The sequence below is a fragment of the Dermacentor albipictus genome, chromosome 3, assembly GCF_038994185.2.
Source record: "Dermacentor albipictus isolate Rhodes 1998 colony chromosome 3, USDA_Dalb.pri_finalv2, whole genome shotgun sequence".
Lineage (NCBI taxonomy): Eukaryota > Metazoa > Arthropoda > Arachnida > Ixodida > Ixodidae > Dermacentor > Dermacentor albipictus.
Genome location: NC_091823.1, coordinates 54,152,146 through 54,170,550, shown reverse-complemented (window position 1 = coordinate 54,170,550; position 18,405 = coordinate 54,152,146). Strand labels below are relative to the sequence as shown.

The 18,405-nt window shown below is 49.6% G+C and overlaps 1 protein-coding gene across 1 annotated transcript; it reads right to left on the bottom strand.

The window, feature by feature from the left end:
• Positions 1-2,718: 2,718 nt before the first annotated feature.
• LOC139057393 (sodium/potassium-transporting ATPase subunit beta-2-like) lies at positions 2,719-18,259 on the bottom strand. Its single transcript, XM_070535475.1, has 5 exons — positions 18,128-18,259; positions 13,019-13,090; positions 10,881-11,107; positions 9,835-10,142; positions 2,719-9,282 (listed from the first exon to the last, which is right to left on the bottom strand). Exons 3-5 carry the CDS (start codon positions 10,917-10,919, stop codon positions 8,682-8,684), a joined length of 948 nt encoding a protein of 315 aa, XP_070391576.1. The 5' UTR covers positions 10,920-11,107; positions 13,019-13,090; positions 18,128-18,259; the 3' UTR covers positions 2,719-8,681.
• Positions 18,260-18,405: the final 146 nt, after the last annotated feature.

Sequence of the window (18,405 nt, the reverse complement as noted above, 5' to 3'; positions counted from 1 at the left end):
AGGCAGTCTGCGCGACATCAGCAAGCGTCGTAGTCTTCTGCACTGTCCTAAGCTTCGTCTCTTGGCGCGTCAAGGAACAGTATTTAGTCACGACTCTTGAGGGAACAGCTGCTTTCTTCAGTCCTGTTAGCTTTTATTTATTTACTTTATTTTTTAAGGCAGTTATCTGACGTTACGTTAAACTTAGGTCACAGAAATAATGATAAATAGAAGTAATACGACTTCGTAGGATGGTTTAACCACGACCGCTGGGCAACCGTGTGGCCGTGGTTTAACAACGAAGCTACTTACGTGCCGGCAGTGATGCTCAGCTTACAAACACATGGGCGTCGCTCGATCCCTTGCACCAATCCCCACTTTCTTCATAAAAAAGAAAAAGGAATCAGACCCATTCCACTCTGCGAAGGTGGATAACCAGTGGAGCTGCATGTATGTTGACAAATATGTTTATAATAAACGTGTACATTCAAAACGAAAGATACAAACCACAATGAATTTTGTTTTTTTTTTCAGGATTTTCTTTTGTTTTATTAAATTGCATGCTCAATGCTTTTTTTAACGTTCTTGTGTTTGCTTTATTGGATTTATTATTTGGTCACCAAGGTGACCATCGCTTTATGATCGCTATGATATACGGCCAGTGGCTCGGCGGCGACACTGGAAAGGTTCTTGGCCGGTGTGAGGTCTATACACGACCGACGACACGTCCTGGGCACACTGATGTTTGTGTATAGTATAGAGTGCCGAACCTTCCCAAGTAAACGCCACGAACCACTTTCCGCCTGGCCGAGACACGCGTACGTTGAAATCACCCACAATTACGATGGGAGTAGAGTCGATATAGGGGTGACCCAACCAAAAGTGCATACACTTGGCGTTTGCGGCACGATTTTCGACCGAATTATGTGCCGATAGCCGTCGCCGCGCACATTCCCGCTTCTCTTCACGACAGTGTTCGTAGGCACGCTGTTCTTCCGCAGACCTCACCGCAAGCGGCCTTCTCATTGCTAGGGTGGAACTGAGATGGGGTTACGCGGTTAGAGCCCGTGACGTCGAACCACAATCCATACTAAACAATGTCTATTTCGGTTTTACTTTTTTATTGCGATATTTTTTATCACAATATGTTTTGACACTAAATACTCGCGATTAAACGCAACTGGGGCATACCTGGCGATACGCTTTTCTTTTATGTTTTAGCTCTTTTAGCTCTGGGGTGGCCGCCATCTTTTTTGCCTACGCACACAAACCGCCAGAACCTAGCGTGTAACAGCTCCGCTGCAACATAATTATGGCGTGCGCTCACGATCCGCATTTTCGCTGCGGTCAAGCATATAACACATTCGTTCTCTAAAGAACAGATTATCTACTCTACAGTAAAACAGAGGAAATTTTAGGATCAGTGTAAAAGTGGAAGCCGTGGGTCCCGTCACATCCATCAACTATGCGCAAATGAAGCACTGCACTGAGACAATTTCGCCAGTGGGTGCGGCGAACGCCCTGAAAACTACAAACACTCGACTTGTTTTTTCTTTAGATGTCATCTGACAATGCTTAGTCAGTACATCACTAACGTCTTTCCGATCGCCACCCCACCAACCTACGTGCTTCCATACATCGCAGGCTTCGTTGCCGGGCGCTTTACCAAACCAAGACGTGCTACTCAGTGTGCAGCTTCGCATGCTCACAACTTCGTCCGCAAGAAAAAAGAAGAAAAGAAAGCCGCAGTAAGGAGGAATGAACCAAATTTTCTCTCACCGTCATCTGCTTGGCGTGTCTTCATTGCTAACATTAGGAAGTTTTAGGCCTCGCGCATCCAAAGTTACTATGTCCGCTATTTCTAAAACTCCCTATTCACGTCTCACTATAGGCTGCGGCAGGCCTTTTTTGTGACGTAACTTTAGCGCCAATAAGCGTGTGGCGAAGGGCCTGTGCTGGTGAGCCCTTCCAAAGCCATGCGCGCTCGGAGTTTGCCAGAACAAAACTAAAGCAAAAGGGCGTAGTCGATATTCTATAGTTGAGTTTAAGAGAAAGAACATTGATTTAGACAGGCAATGTAACGCGTAGAACAGACAACCGCTGGCTTATCAGAGCTACAGAATAGGCGCTAAGGAAAGGGAAACGCAGTAGAGGACAAAAGAGTACTTCCCTCTAAAGCTTTTTACACCCTTAAGGGTTTGTTCGACGGCTAAAACCCGACCACTACACCTGTGATGACAGAAGTCGTAGTTGAAAACTGCGTATTTATTCTGACCACCTGATACGCACCGAAATATCTGACCCGGCAGTTTAGCAGCGACAGCAATTATAGTTTGTTTCATGCGGCTTTCGTGTCAGCTGTCGCAACTAGCATCACCTTTACTCGTCACAAAAAGAGCCACCAAAAAAGGTTCGATATTACTCTTAAGGGTGAAGGTGCATGGTAGTCATGGGTCAAGCCAAGCACCATTTATACACTTTAAGGGCGTTGAAATGTCTAGCGTGTAAAAGTGTTCTGATGAAATTAAGAAATCCGCAGGCCTATATGATAGGGTAAGGTAAAGCAGGACAAAGGTAAATCTGGAGATTACTGGTAAAGGCGTTTGTGCTGAAGTAGGGCACAAAATAAAGGTGGCGGGTGAAACTTACCATGGGCAAAAGAGCTCCCGTTCTTGAAGCCCATATGCAGCGAATCAAACTTCGACGTGAAAGGGTTTCAGTGGTTTCGCCAGAAAGAGGAACGAGATAAGATATATTTATTCCTCAGGCTGAGACAGTGGACAGTTGGGTAAACCCGATAGAAGACACGGCTCCTTGATGTGCAGAGGCCCGGTCCTCGCTGAACACATTGTACAGAGAAGGGCGGATAGTCGGGAAGGTGGGAGAGCAGGGCAACGACATAGTGAATAACACACTCATCCGCACAAATGAATGCGTCGTCACGTAACAACGTACGACAACGACTAAAATTCGCAGCGCATGTTAGCACACATCGCGTGTCATACCTAGAGGAAATCGCTCATATTTCTTTTTTTTTTTTTGTCCGCTGAGATTAGTTTTCACGTTCCAGTCATTTTCATGGAGAACAGCGACCGACGTTGACGCGCCATGTGTACATTATCGAAATATCGCTGGTCTGCACACATGCTCATTTAAGGTGAAGCGCAATCCGTGTTGTGACATCGACCATTTAATTGGCGGTTCCTCTACGCGTCACACGCCCGTTTATTGGCAAAGGATGAAACGCAGTGGTTCGATGAGCTGGTCTTTGGCAACTTCAGTGACCGTGCCAAAAAATCTAAGGTGCGAAATAGCGCGTGTTTATTTTTATGCTTCCCGAATCGTGCATGCCTTGTCTTGACGCAGTCCGTGTTCAAAGGCACGTGTTCGAATTCCTGCGTTTCACTCGCGGCTGCCGAATGCACACCGGTGCTTCAAAGGCGCGTCGGAGTTCACTTCGTGGGACCAGGACATCAAGGCTCTGCGTATAGACATTGCCGTCAGCTAAGGTTTATATGCTTGACCGGTGCAGCCCACAAGACCGCGTCTAATTACACCGCTTCTTTGAAATCACGCGACCGCTCTCGGCACATGATCAGTTAACAGTATCAGTTAACGTGTACGAGATCCTTTTTGCCAGCATCGACTGCACAGCAGAATCAACCGCAGTGGCCACAATCTCCCCCCCCCCCCATTTTTTTTCCTCAAGAGAAAAAAAAAGAATCCAGACATTTATTTTGAAAGGTGCCTACTGTCTGAAACTTCGTAGTCATTCGATGTCATGGCATGTAAGCCTTTTTTGAATGGTTCCGGAGCAGCTGCAAGCAGTTTGGCTGTACAACAATAACGACCGCACTGCCAAAATAAAGCGTATGGAGCGCTTGGCTACTTGAACGTACAGTGGACTCGGGCACCTGGCCAAGAGTACGGGAACTCGTGTTCAAATTGATGATGATATTAAGAAGAGAGAGAACGAAAAAGTGGCCATGCATTTCGATACAAACTTACGTTAAAACACTACGTGATCGAAATCAATTCGGAGCATTCGACTGTATGCGGCGTCTCTCATTGTACAGGTGTAGCTTTTGAGAATTATGACCAATAAAACAATGCAATGAACAACCAAGCTAGTCTAAGGATAAGACTTCACGTCGACACTACACCTTATCAAAAGCCACGACGTGGCATCTTCACGAAAAACGCCTCAATGCCGAGATCTCGCTTCAGTAACAGCCGGCGGCTCAGCAGTCGAATCAGCTGCGCGTACGACTCTGGGGTCAAAGAAATGTCCCCGACGTCTCAAAACAAAGACAAGGAGGTGATTTAGTTTCAGCTCTAACTCAACAAGTTGACAAAGGCACGCACGTACACACACGCACAGGCACGCAACTAAAAAAAAATGTTACAAAAGCGAGAGATGGCCCTTCTTTCGCATCCCCGACTCGCAAAGATAAGTGATGGATACTGAGCAAGACAGGATTCGTTCGGGGCGCCGAGGCAATGCTGTGTAAGCGCACCAACTGCAGCCTCAAGTGTAAACAAACCGCTGTGCCGCCCTCCACACAGGTGCACGTGCCTGAAACAACAGTTTTCGTGCCCGTGCAAGGGTGCAACTCGTTGGGCTGCTGTGGGACAGGAAATAAAAGGAACAAGCCACACAGAAACTGTAGCGAAGCGAATTATAGCCACAACTCCACAGTGAGATGCACGTGAGTCCGAAGAACAGCGACCCACATTGTACATGTATGCATACAACCACGCACGCGCACGCGCAAGTACAGCTACACGTAGAGAACAGTGAGCGCAGAATGAATGAGCGTCTTCATGAGCGAGGTCGCGCTGCCCACCTCGTCGCTCTTGGGTGTGTGTGCAGTGTTCTCGAAAGTGAGTGAAAAACCGGACAACGGCTGACTCCTCGTTCCGGTCGTCTTCCCCTTCGCACGATTTCCTCTTATCTACACAAGCGCAAAAAATATAGATCCACTCGAGATGCTTTTATCAGAAATATGCTTTTGTTCAAGTGCCTTTTGTTTATTTCTTTTTCCACGCCTCATCCTCAAACGGGAACTACCGCTACTATACTTCAACTGGCGCTAAAAATATCTGAATACGTTGTTTTTTTTTCTTTTTCGTGCGGCACCTAAGCTAAAAATGCATATATATAATATTTGTATACTGGGTGTTTTCTCCCTCGTTCGGCGCCAGATAATTTAATAAAATCAGAAGGCATGTTCAGCCTCAACACTTTGATAAACGTGGTTGAGCTCAGTGGCGCTCACTCGGGAAACTCAAGCGAATCATAATCCCCATCTAGCAAACCTTTTTTGTCGTATCAGGTAAGAAAACGTGGTAATTATAGTTTGCTAATGTTAAATAGCTGACAATTTTGATGAACGCCAATCGCTGTCGTCAATAGGCGTAAAGTTGCCCCGAAACACTCTTGTCGGCCTTTTCCTATGTTTCTGAAACCATTCGCGATGCCTCGACTATTTTCTTGTGCTAGGACGCTGACTTTTGTGCAGAGATCACAGCTACCAATATCCGGTTTCGTTGTGCAAAAAAAGAAAAGAAATATGAAGCTCACCACCAGAAACAAATTTCAGCAAACATGAGAAACAGGTGACAGTTGCGTATACGTAACCATTATCTGAAGAAAAAAAGAAAAAGAGGTTCGGCTGGTCAAATGTCAGCCGTCGTCTTCAGACTTGTCTTCCCTCCGACTGGTACCCACACTTTTTTTTTTCTGTACGCACTTTTTCCTCTGGCCACGACATATATTCAGAGCGCCAAAAGTCCTGCAAACCAGCTGTCCAAGGTCGATAGCCTCATACCCCATGTTCGTATGTGTTTGCGGATAAATAAAAGAATCAGCACAGCGAATCACACACTAGACAAGTACTGGAGTACTGGAGGTTTGCAGCTGCGGTGTCAGCAGTGTATTGATGTTTCTATTGTAAAACACGCAGTAACCAAAATATGGATGCGCGAACAGTCGCTGCTCCTCCTTTGTTAGCGTAGTTCTATTGTCAGACTGCTAGCGCGACATTACAGCTCCCAGTCCCAGGTCTCATCATCTGGCAGCCGGGTGCATTGGTCGCTCCACTTGCATGCAGTCACCTTGCAATGGCTACATTTGAACAAAAGTTTCGCAGGTAAAAAAAAAAAAAACACTGCACTTTCAACGAAGGATGTTTCAGGGCGTCTTTATGCTTACAAGGACAACAGACTTACTCGACGTGGGAGCGGCTTCAAAGAACTTCCTCGACATCACTGAAAACACAAGTACTCTCTAGAAGGTTCGCTGTTAACTTGGCGCAGTCAAGGAGGAAAATACCCCGTAACTATATGGTCCGCGACTTCAAAAGAAGACTCGACCTGTCTTTCACAACGAGTATAGAGAAGTGGCGCGAAAGAGGTGGGTAATTAAACTGCTGACCTGTTATATGATTAAAGAGAACAACCCCTCACCTTCCCGCCCTACCCTCCTCGCTGCCTTTGTGCACAATATACCTGCGAGTAACACATGCGTCGATGAGCGTGTAGACGCGCGTAACAATAAATGAGCCCACAAGAGAACACCGACACGTTCGTCACTCTTTGTTTCTTTACTTTCACCGAACGGCTTATCTCTGACGGATACCTTTCAGCCGGAACCCCTACTTCTGCTGTCACGCGGCTGTAGCTCATGGAGTTCAAGAAACCGTTAGGACTACATAATTATAAGCAAAAATGACAGCGGACGCCAAGGTGAAGGGGTATGAGGCTGGCGAATGATCGCAATATTTTAAACTTTCTTTTTTTGGCATTAGAAAACAATGCTTCATAGTATTTGCTACCATCCACCTTATATTTGAACAAAGACAGAAATTGTTCATCTTTAACATCGTACAGATGCCATCAGTTCTAAATGTTTCTATGCGGCAAGAAGAAAAAAACAACAAATAAATAAAAATCATTGTCAGGGAAAACTAACCGCTTTTGTTTCCTGAAGCACATGTGACAATCAGAGGAGAAATGACAGCGGAAAAAGACTCAAGCAAATCTCGCCATCACTTCGTTAATTGAAAACCACCCTTACGGCTTCTTGAAAACCGCTAAACGTTAGCCATATGTGACCACTGCGCATTTCATCCCTTGCATACCCTTATGACGTCGAAACTACCCTTTACTTGTGGGGGCTTCAACAGAATGGCAGTGTGGCATATGAAGTACATGAGAGCGACTCTCCGAAAAAGTCTAAGGCTTCAGTCTTCAGCCCTACAAAACAAACAGCGGCTTCGACTCGCCTGACCATAACCTTGTAACAATGACCCTCACCGAAACCTAAGCCCGCCTCCTAATAACTCACTTTGAGCGAAAGTCTCTGCCTGCTTATCGATCTTTCATCTGATTCTATTGCACGCTCCGCCACCGACCAAAGCTTAGAACGCCTTTCTCAGGCAACCAACTGGCTCGAGTCAAGGATACAATCAAATCTAATATCAGCAAAACAGCATAACTAATCCTGAGGAGTTTCGCGTACACTAAACGAAAAATCAGCCATCTAATGGAACAATGATCAAGTTCAATGGGTTCCCCCTGAGCAGCATTCAGCGTCAGATTTTCACCATCTCAAATTCTTTCCTTCACCGAGATCATGTAAAAAAAAAAAACAGAGCACAAATAGATTATTTCCAAGTTGCAACGACGCAATACAGTTCATACCATAACATTTCACAACTCATCCTATTCCTTAACAACGCAATCACTTAAGCTCTGCTTCCCAACTATCTCGCGTGAAACTTTGTTAACCCAACAAATTTTCCCCCTATTGCAGACGTACATCGTATCTTCATGAAAGAAAGTACAAACTTTGGGGTTGACGTCCCTGTAGATCGCCAATGCTCTAAGCGTGCACCATGCATGATGTGAAAATGGCAGCAGTGGCAATGGTGGTCTGCCTGCCTTTGCTCCAGAACACTCCCCTGCAACTCTCCATCGACGGCGCCCAAACTTGCGACAGAATGCGTTTCCGTTTCCAGCACTCTACGTGGTCGGCAAAAGTGCGCATTCGCAGTGCCGCTCATGTTGTTAGCCCTGCCAAAGACGCAAACGCAACCTGCTGCGAACATATACAATGCTCAGACACTTGGTGGCTTATCGTTGACGCCGTATCAGTAACGTTCAATGACAACAGTAACGCGCCAGCTGGCCGCGGTACAATGCCACGGAAAAAGATGTCAGCCTCCGCAACGATGACCACAAGCAACGAATGTTGCCGCACTTAACGTAGATGTGCTGCTACTGAGCTGCAAACTATACACGTGACCGCTCTGTCTCTCTCTCATTCTTGTGGCATACATGCAGATTTCACATAGAAGTGAGAGAGAGATCGAGAAAAAAATCTATAGCCACTTCAAATCCACCAATTTTTGGTCTCTTCCCGTCAGGGCGAAACACCCTTCAAGTAACATATCAGAATGTCAGGGCAACGCTCAACGCAAAGTGCGGCAACGCTCGGTTGAAGTTTCCCTCAATCATCCACGCGAACCGATTAACGTTTTTTTCTCAACTCAGACCTCGGGGTGGCTCAGGAGATTCGGTCATCGCTCCTTTTCAGGGGCCAGTAGCGCTACGTCTGCGCACTTGATGGCAGAGACGATGGGTCAAGAGGGCGCCCCCGTGTGGTCGCAGCCGGCCGCGCAGACGCCGAGCAGAGGGCCTCAGTCGACGAGCAAGTTGAAGAAGAGCTCGGCCGAGGCATTCGCCGGCGGCGGGTTTCGCACCCAGAGGCGGCAGCGGACGCCGATCACTATGGCCGTCGAGGGTTTCCTAAACTGGACGGCCACCAGGGGCGCCATGTAGTCCTTGTGTCCCGTGTACGGGAAGAACTCGGTGCGGAAGCCCTGGTACGGCGTGTACACCACGCCGCCCAGGTTTTCGCGGTCCACCACGGTGTCGCCCTCGCACTGCAGCAGTACGAGGTCCGGCTTGAGCAGTGGCAGCAGGGCCGCCGGCAGCAGCTGCGCCGCCTCGTGCTTCGCGATGGGTGCGGGCTCCCAGCCTAGAACGTTGGAGAACTGGAGGAACACGCAGGGACTGCCTTCCTTGTAGCCGAAGTCGAGCGCCGCCGTGCACTCGGGAGCTACGGCACGGATGTCGAAGAGGCACACCTTGCCGTGTTCCGGCCGCCGGCCGAAGCACTCGCTTACGTTGGAGTTGCGCGACGCGCGCACGGGGTCGTAGGCCGACACGAGACCGCTGAGCTGCGCAGTCAGCTCGGGCCATTCGCGACCTTCGTACGGCAAGCTTCCGTGGCGGAACCTGCGAGCGCGGTTTTTTTTTTTTTTTCAGATGCGACATAGGCCACTGTGATGTGCAAATCAAGCTATCCGCGATGTCAAATTATTACGAAATGGGAAGCGACCACGCCAGGGAAAGAGAACACAATTAAGATATGAGAATGCACCTCCCCATTGTTCAATTGCATGGTCTCTTTGGTGCTGGCACGCGCTGTATCAATGTGAAATAAAGCACTCCGCGAAGGATAAGCATGCCCCGGGACACTTTCTACACAGTTAAGAGCAGCCTCCCCTAGATATCATGGCTACGAGGTCAAGAAAAAGAAAATGGTGCTGAAGTTGGAATTCATACACTGATGAACATAAACGGCCACGATAAAACACCTTGCGGTTTACGCAAGCGTAACTTCAGGCTGTTTTAACACAATCTGCTGAGTCGGTGCGGGGTCGCCTAATCTCCTCCTCTTGGAGCTTGTGGGCCGCGATTCTATACAGACCGAGGTTCGTTATCACCTTACGTTCCGCGTGGGGAAAAGGAGAGAGAGAGAGAGAGAATATCGCGCGCTCTCCTCACCAGATCATTCGGTGCTTCCCTTTGGGCCGTGGCCACACTGTCAGCAGGGAGGCGTCGTCCGTCCACACCGTGTCGTCGATCTCCCTTCCGGTGGAGAGCAGCGTGGCGATAAGCACGACCGCCACGAGCAGGATGGCCACCAGCACGGCGATCCACCACATGACCCGCGGCTTGGCCAGCCACGGGCTGAAGGCGCCCCCCTGCTCCTGCTGTGCTTGCTGCTGGTCGGAGGACGGGGCGCCATCGGCCTTCGTCGCAGCGCCGTCCTCGGGACCATCGGCAGTCGCCGAGACTGTGCGTAGCGGAACCTGTCACGCGCAGCAGAGTCTCCCGCTCTCATTGGCTCGGTCTTCAGAGTGGCCGAAGAACATTGTCGCGTATACTTGTAAAGGCCGTACGACTCGTTAATAATCACGAATTCGCCATACATGTCATGCACAGAAGGTATACCGAAAAGCGTCCCTCAAAAAAGTCATGTCTATACGAACCCCATTCAATCGTACGGCAGCCATATTCGGAACTGATTACGCCGACTGAGCCTTTGTTGCAGAGAACAAACATAATATTTAGTGATAGCCGTCGCAGTCTTAGTTGAAGGTGGAAAGCAGTGTGTTCAGTGGCCACGAGAGAGCGATGGCGTAGCCTCCCCATTGCGAATAGCATTTGTATTTGCAGACATCGTGCTCCGTCAACTGCGGAAATGAACAGGGCCTCTGCACTGCTTTGTTAAGTGGTTACGGACAATCTAGCTGAAACCAGTGACATCGGAAACGGAGGAACTGAATGAGCAATCTCCTTCCCTTCCTCCCATCTCTGTTTCTCCCAGCCTTCGGCGTGACTGCCCCTGCATACGCTCAGGTCGAACACTGTAAGCTTGCAAGCTTCTCCCCTTCGCGGCCACTCAATTTTCGCAAGCACACCCGCCGCCCGCACAGCTCGGGCCTCGGTAACTTGCGCGAGTGACTTCTTCCACATCCGTCTTGCGGAAACGGAGCGAATATAAAAGCCAATACCCAAAACATCAAGGAAGAGAATGAGAGACAGACCTTCTCAGGCTCCTGTGCGTCGGTCGCTGGTGGTGCCATAGCCGGCCTGCTGTGGTCAACCACAGCGGCGGCCTGCGGGGGCGCCGCTGTGGCCTGCTCCTCGGGCCCCGCTGCCTCCGAGCCCGGGGTCGAGGGCCCGCCGGGCCGCTGCCTCTGCTGTTCGCGGAGACTCGCAGGCGCCGGTGACGGTGTGCGCGGTTCAGAGGGCGCTCGCACAGAAGCCGCGCCTGTGCAACGCGTGCGGGACAGAGGCTGCGTCACATGACGCAGCGCATTCTCGACCTTCGTGATTGTGCATGCACATTGCGCGACGCGACACGTTCCCGCTTTCCCCGCTGGTTTCGCCACACCTGTTAACCCCCGCCAGCATAATTATCATCGTCATGGTAATTTGGTCATCGGTCTATTTTACGACGTTTCAGGACGAAGGTCTCTCTCCTAGCGATATGCAAACGTTATTACTGCCTTGCGTCAGCCGGCCCAACTGCTAGTTCTCTCACGCCACCTCATTATCTGCCGCCTAGCTGGACATGTCGTTTCCTTCCCTTGGCGGCCATTTTGTTACTTTGATAGGCCGCCATTTATCTCCTCTACGCTGGTTTAGGGGAGCGATAACGTCGTATGTAATCTCGTGCTACATAACATATTGCTTCCTAAACTCTCCATGTAGGATGCACGTTTTAAAAGCCGGAACGCTGCCTGGGCGCAGTGTAACTGCCGCACCTGTCCCACAAACCTCAGTTGGTATACCACCCTTCTCGGAAAACCCTGTCGTTCTTCGATACACGTCGTCAATGCGTTTCTTTTACCCATGACAGTGTTCCTTTTATTTGCATGTTTAATACATTACTAAATCCAGGGCACCCCTTTCCGTGGGTGTCTTTTCAAAGCCCCACGAGCACAATTTGGTGATGCAGTGACCATCGCTGAGGTGTCGCGAGCCATGTATGCAGAAGTCTCTTTATTTTTATTCTCGATTTTCAGAATTATTCTCTGACCTTCAAACAATACTATTTCCTTCATAATTAGTGTGTTCAGTAATCTATAGTATTTGCTTATTGATTCATCACGAAGAGAAAAGTAAGTTCTGAAGTTAACTCGCGTCCTCTTAGCGTGAACAATGAAAACCGTGCAGGCATTTATATGGTATGCCCTTCCGAAGACGTGGTTATAGCGACTGCAATCTTAATACCTCGCTGACAGAGACGAACTCCATTGCCTGAGATAGTGTCCCTCGCATGACCGGCAAAAGGGGCACCGGGGTCACTGTCCGGGGTCATTGTTCGCTATCGAGTGCATCTGTATAGAATGTCTTTTGTACTCAGAAGCGGCAAGTGGCCGGTTGCGGCCTATAGATACAAGTGTCAACGGCAAAAACAATAAAAGTGCGCGTTTCTGTTTCGTTTCGATTTTCCAAAACGTACATAACGAAATGCGAAACCTTGAACACAGGATACCGACACGTGCATGCGAAGTCTGTATAAGAACAGCTTACCTTGTATCACTTGGACACGGTTAAATTTAGCTTTGAAAGTTAATGACACGTGCCGAACATGGACAGAGAACACTACAGCTCAGACTACATGCACAATAATATGGTAGATTATGTCTTATTCACCATGAAAATCATAAAAAAATTGCAAGAACGAAAATCCGAGGCAAGAACCATTCGCATTATCCCTAGGTCTACAAACACCACCGCAACTATATGTTACAACACTTCTTGCAAGAAAGAATGCTTCGCTCTATTTTGCCAAAAAAGTCATTTTCGTGACGCGTAAACGTCAAGCTCTCAAGACTAAGTAGCGACTACGTAATTAACGGCAAGGCCTCAGTGGACGGTGGTCGCGCCAATAGTGTGCATTCTGGGTGGGTAATATAGCTCACCACCAAGGTCACTGATGTACGTTTAAGAGTATGTCGCCGTTCGGATCCATACCCCCTCATTTCTTTTAACGGTGGACGGGGCGGGTGTCATGTAAAGCGTGTGTGAATTCACTTTGGAAAGACGGTTACGTATACAACGAGCAGGGATTTTACAATATACGCGTGCGCAGTTCTCGGAGCGAGGCTCGATCTACAGCAAAAAAAAATAATAATAATAATAAAGCAGGCAGTTAATAGCGTATGCTACTCACCCTCTAAGGAATCACTAAAAAATAAACCTCCACATCTCGACACTCCACGGGAGAAGGCTCGTTCAGGTGCACCTGCGAAACGGCGACAAGCAGACGACGAACGACACTGCGGTCAGCCACAGTCCGGGACAGCTCGGATTTTCAGCATCACGCCCAACATCCGCACGAGGATTGACCGATACACAAACGCAGAAGCACCAGCGCTCACTGCCTCCGGCTCGTTGTCCGCGGCTCTGCCGAGAGCTCGTGCCTCCTCGCGCGCATCCGGAGGTGGGAGGAGAGGGGACGGGGGGGGGACCGGGCAAAAAGAAAGAAATAATAAATAAGAAAACAGGGAGGCGCGCGGTCGGTGTTTCGTCCGACCGTGGCACGCTCGGCGCGAGCGTCAACAAACGCGCCGGAGGAGGAACGGCACAGCTCGTGGTCTCCTCTATCCACGCTAAAGAAACCAGCGCAGCGCAGAAGCCCGCGCGTGTCGGACAACACAGAGAAGGGAAGGGGGGGGGGGGGGAGACGCATCGGGGTGGTGGCCCCGTTGCAGCGGCTGCGCGAAATGAGAGGGCGAAAGAAAAACCGGTAGGGCATGACGCAACGCCCTGGCGAAAGTTTTCGACTGGGACATGGAGACTCCCGTTTGACACCGAGGCACGAAATTTACCAGTCTGACAACGGTATCCCTCACCCACTGTCATTCGTTCTGCTCTCTCATGTTCACATACGATTAATTCACATAAGACTACTTAAATGTCGGGCTGACACCAACCGGCTGACTTCGTTTATGTAAGCGTCTTGCCAAGCGAATCGAGCGAGTCAACCCAGTGGGAAGACCAAACGTGACCCAGTCGACTCTATACCTCTGCCCACACACTTCAATGTTGACCGAATTTCGGTCCTCTCTCCCGCAGAACGTTTTCTTTGGCGAGTTAGCAGATAAGAAAAAAGTTATATATATATATATATATATATATATATATATATATATATATATATATATATATATATATATATATATATATATCACGAAAAGAGGGCACAGGAAATGCTATGGAAACATTCGACGATGACCGTCAGTGAAAACGATTAGCTCAAAAATTCTAAAGCGTTCGTCTATTTGTTGCAGAGAAGGCATTTTGACAGCGTTTGTGGTTTCATTGTGTAATTCGGTGGAGACCAGAGCCGTTAACGAGCACATCTGTAGCGGTGCTGGAAGCCGCTCCTCCAACCACCACAGGAGAGCTAGGGAAATGAGGAAGGCTGTCCTTCCCGAGCGACCCACAGCACAGCATGTAAACCACCTGCGGCCTCAAAGATCTCGCGCGATAGCACGTGCCGACAGGCCCGGCTTTTCGCGTACACACATGTTGCTGAACAGACGCCGTTAACGAATCTACCTTCGCATAGTCGCCCATCGCCTATACTTTCACAACCTCCGCAACACCCCTGCAAATTTAACGAAATACTTATTTTACCGATGCAAATGACATGCCCAGAACTCATAAGTTGGTGAGAACGTATGAGTTCTCGAGGCTCGAGTGGTGAACGCACCCCGCAACTTGGTTGAACGAAAGCTTTGGAGGCGTCTGAAGGTTTATGCGTGCTGTGGTGAAGCGCTCGGGAAGGAGAGGTTTCCTTGTTTCCCGCCGCTCCCTCTAGCAGAAGAGGAGGATGGCAGTCTACGCCAGAGCTCGCGCCGCTGGAGACAGCACACATATGACGAATCGGCTGATATGTATTGCCGCTGTTACGATATGTCGACCTGAAATTCAACGCCGCCAGTCCGGGGAACGCTCCAGCTCGCTGTCGTCCTTTGTCGCGCTATACTTAAGGCGTCCTTCTTCACCGAACGTCATTGTGTGCGCACGCGCCCACTCTGTCGAGGGTGGACAAGCGTCCAGCCTCTCTGGCCCCGTGCGGTCTCTCTGGAGCCTTTGATGCTGACCATGTGACACAAACTTCTCGGGCTCCATAATGACGGCCTAAAAGCGAACATTGGTAATACTTCCAGATTGCACTGCTTCCCATTTTCAGTTAATGGTTAGAACCACAGACTGCCTTCCGCGCCAGCTGCACGCACAACGCATACCCCATATGCTGCAACTACTGTGCTGTTCGCATCGGAGCCGAGGAAAGAACAAATGACTTCGAAGGGTCCGGCCGGCTCGTTTTGAAGAGAATGCATCCTGAAGCATCCGTGCCGTGACACTGTGTTGCTGGGACCCAGGTAGATAACCATGCACGAATGTTATCCGGATAAATTTACACTTGCGTTCAGCTTCAGCAAAATGCTTGTTAACTACCACCTTCTGCGATGCTGAATGGATGGATATTGAAAAAAAAAAAAGATGACACTCCCCTGCGGTATGCCACGAGGAATGCCTCTTCATTCAGGTCGCGCCCTAACAGAACTTGAATAATGCATTCGTTGAGAAAGCGCAAGGTACGGCCTTGCGATACGATGGTGATGATGACTACCCGTTGAAAGCATCAGTACGTGTTGGAAATACCCATCAACACAGCAGGTAAACGATTAGCAACGTCTTGAGATCGTGCCGTCAACCCTCGTGCGAGCTTGAAGTTTATGATTACTATAGGGCCTACAGTATACAGTACCGTCGTAAGCTTTTTATTATAGTGCCCTATGAAACTCCCCAGAAGGTTAAAAGTACATCCTTTGGAGAAGGTGATGCAAGTGATGCAGGGCTATCGTATATAGTTACCTCTGTTGAGAGACCTCACAATTATACGACCACGAATGATTTCATTGGGTACATGCAATTCCCGGGTTCGAGACCCTCCAAAAGGCTTCACAGGAGGCAACTCTTCACATTACGGTGAGTTGACACTGACAAGTTGGTCCCACCAATTCCGCCCCCTTGCTTGTTTTGCACTATGTATGTGAGTAAATTAAGGAATTAATTCGATTATACGACGCATTGTTCTTCTTAAAAACGGCCCAAGTCCGAGACGGGAAATGGTTCGACCAAAATCAGAAGTCGCGAGGTCGCTTCTTTTATGTGCATGAAGTTTCACGTCTTCGAGACGTAGTCAAGGGCCTCTCTACATGTCCTATCGCGTGGCATAGAAAGATCTTCCGCAGCTCTTTACTAACAATGCAGCAACCATTTGATTGAGCTAGCAGGGAAAACTGGTTAAGATATCGCAGTGGCTTAGGGATAACGCCGCATTTCAAGCTTCACAAGTTGCGACAGGAAACGTATTCCTGCTGGTCTTTGTGCAGTCCAAGATGGGACTACGAAACTATAGACTGGCGAGATAATGCTTCACGTGGACTGTTAACTACCCACAGCCACTACTTGTGCCTATGATTCGCTCAATTACGTTCTGAATCGGCATAAACAAAAGTCGTCCATCTAAAGGTAGCACGTGCTCTTTACGAGTCGTTTCTCAGTGGGTGCTGATCAAGTTACAAAAATTTGGCTATTTAAAACAGTACGGACAACCATTGCGCAGGTAGTGTGCCGTTATTGCCTAGGGATTGAAATTTAAAAGACGATTAAGTACGGAGGCCTTAAGTGCAAGAATCACGATCTGATCATGACGCCCGCCGTAGGTGGAGGATTCCGGGTTATTGCTAACCAATTGGGGTGATTCAAAGCTCTGTCAACGCGCTGTAAACGAGCGTTTCTGCATTCCGCCCACATCTGAATGCGGCCGCCGCGGCCGGAATGCGTAGAACCTGCGACCTCGAGCTGAGCAGCTCAACGACATCGTCACTGAGCTATCGCGTCGGGTACGTTGTTGCTTGGGAACAAAACGAGCCCCAAAAGGTATAATCTTTTAAGGAATGTATCTGGCGAGAGCCGGAACGGGGAGAGGGGGGGTGGGGGGAAGAACCAAGGACACCTCTGCAGATGAAACCTGTGCTTTGAATTGTGAACTTGCAGGATCTCTTACTTCGTCGTGTTCTCCACAACTATAGGCTAAAATAGCAGGCGTCAACATGCTATGTTCACGACTCACATTAGAACGAGCCGGTGCCACGGTAACGGTTAGCATCTACAGCCAGGGGTCTACAACTTCTGAAATGCGCATGAATTCCTACGTCATTACAGTTCCGAGATCATAAATGTCGAGCTTCTAATACGAAACGTGACAGAAGGAAACGAAGTCACAAAAGCGAGTTGTCCTCTCAACGTATACGAATTACAAGGCAGAGGTAGCAATCACTGCGTCCATTCTTGCGGTTTTCTGGCAAACGTAGGTGGCTTGTTGCTGTATTATGATGGAACCTAGTATTGTAAGCAGCTAAGGACTACACGAGTCACGACATAGCATGCGCATATTTCATCGTGAAGAAACGAACTGCCGCTGCAACGTTATTTGAGACCGGGCGCCTGGGCGTCGACCAAAAGCAGCTGACCACTGCGCAGAGCAATGCGCGAGCCGCAAAAAGCGACACCATCTACGTCTATAAACAGGCTCACTTGTTCGAATGTGCCCAAGTCCTAGCTACTCAATAGCTTACCACAGTGAAGCGATCGCGTTTAGTCAGTCAAGGTTAGCGGGGCACGCATCATTGCAGTACATTCTGTCAACTGGGCCATGACGTCATCGGGCCCCGAATATCGTGACGCATTCAGATACGTCTCTCTCCGCGCCGCTGCTCATTTCGTTCCGTCACGAACGAGGGTAGCATAAAAAAAAAAAAGACTGGTCCAGAGAGCCCTCTCCCACTCAGTCATCCCTGTTACGATGTCCAACGCCCGACTCGCGTCAAGCTATAACGCCTAGCGCCGAAAGGGAACTAGGGCGCGCCTTTTGCGGCCTCGACATGCTGGCAGCAGTAAACAAGCCGCTCCCATCTCGTCGCCAGCTCCAAAATACAAACGCACGACCGAAATGGGAAAGAGAGGAAAGTCGAGGGGGGGGGGGGGCGAAGCTGGGGGCTAAGCGCGCGCCCGCGAAACGTGGTGGGATGCGGAAGAGCTGGGCATCGATCCGCGGACTCCCGAGACGCCATCGCCCTGCGGCGCAGCAGCCGAGCAGGCGCGTGCCGTTTCGGCTCTGGCCCGACGCGAACAGCTGTGGTCGCTCCCCGACGCGAATCCGGGGGCTCGGGTCTGCCGCGAGCGCTCGGCCGAGGCTCACCTGAGTGGCGACGTCCATGGTGTACGGCATGGCGGAGTAATTCCGAGCCACAGCGCAGCGAGCACTGGGTCACGGCGAACGCAAACAAGCGGGTGCGGCAACACCACCACCAGCACGAAGCAGCGACGCGAAGGTAGGCGTTCACCCGGACGCCCGCCCGCGCATGCGCCGTCCGACGCGCTTCCCCAAACGCGACGCGGGCGCCAGCGTGGGACGAGCATGGGAGTCGCTAGCCGTTATCCCCAACCTCCACCCAACGACGGGATTTTGGGTAGACC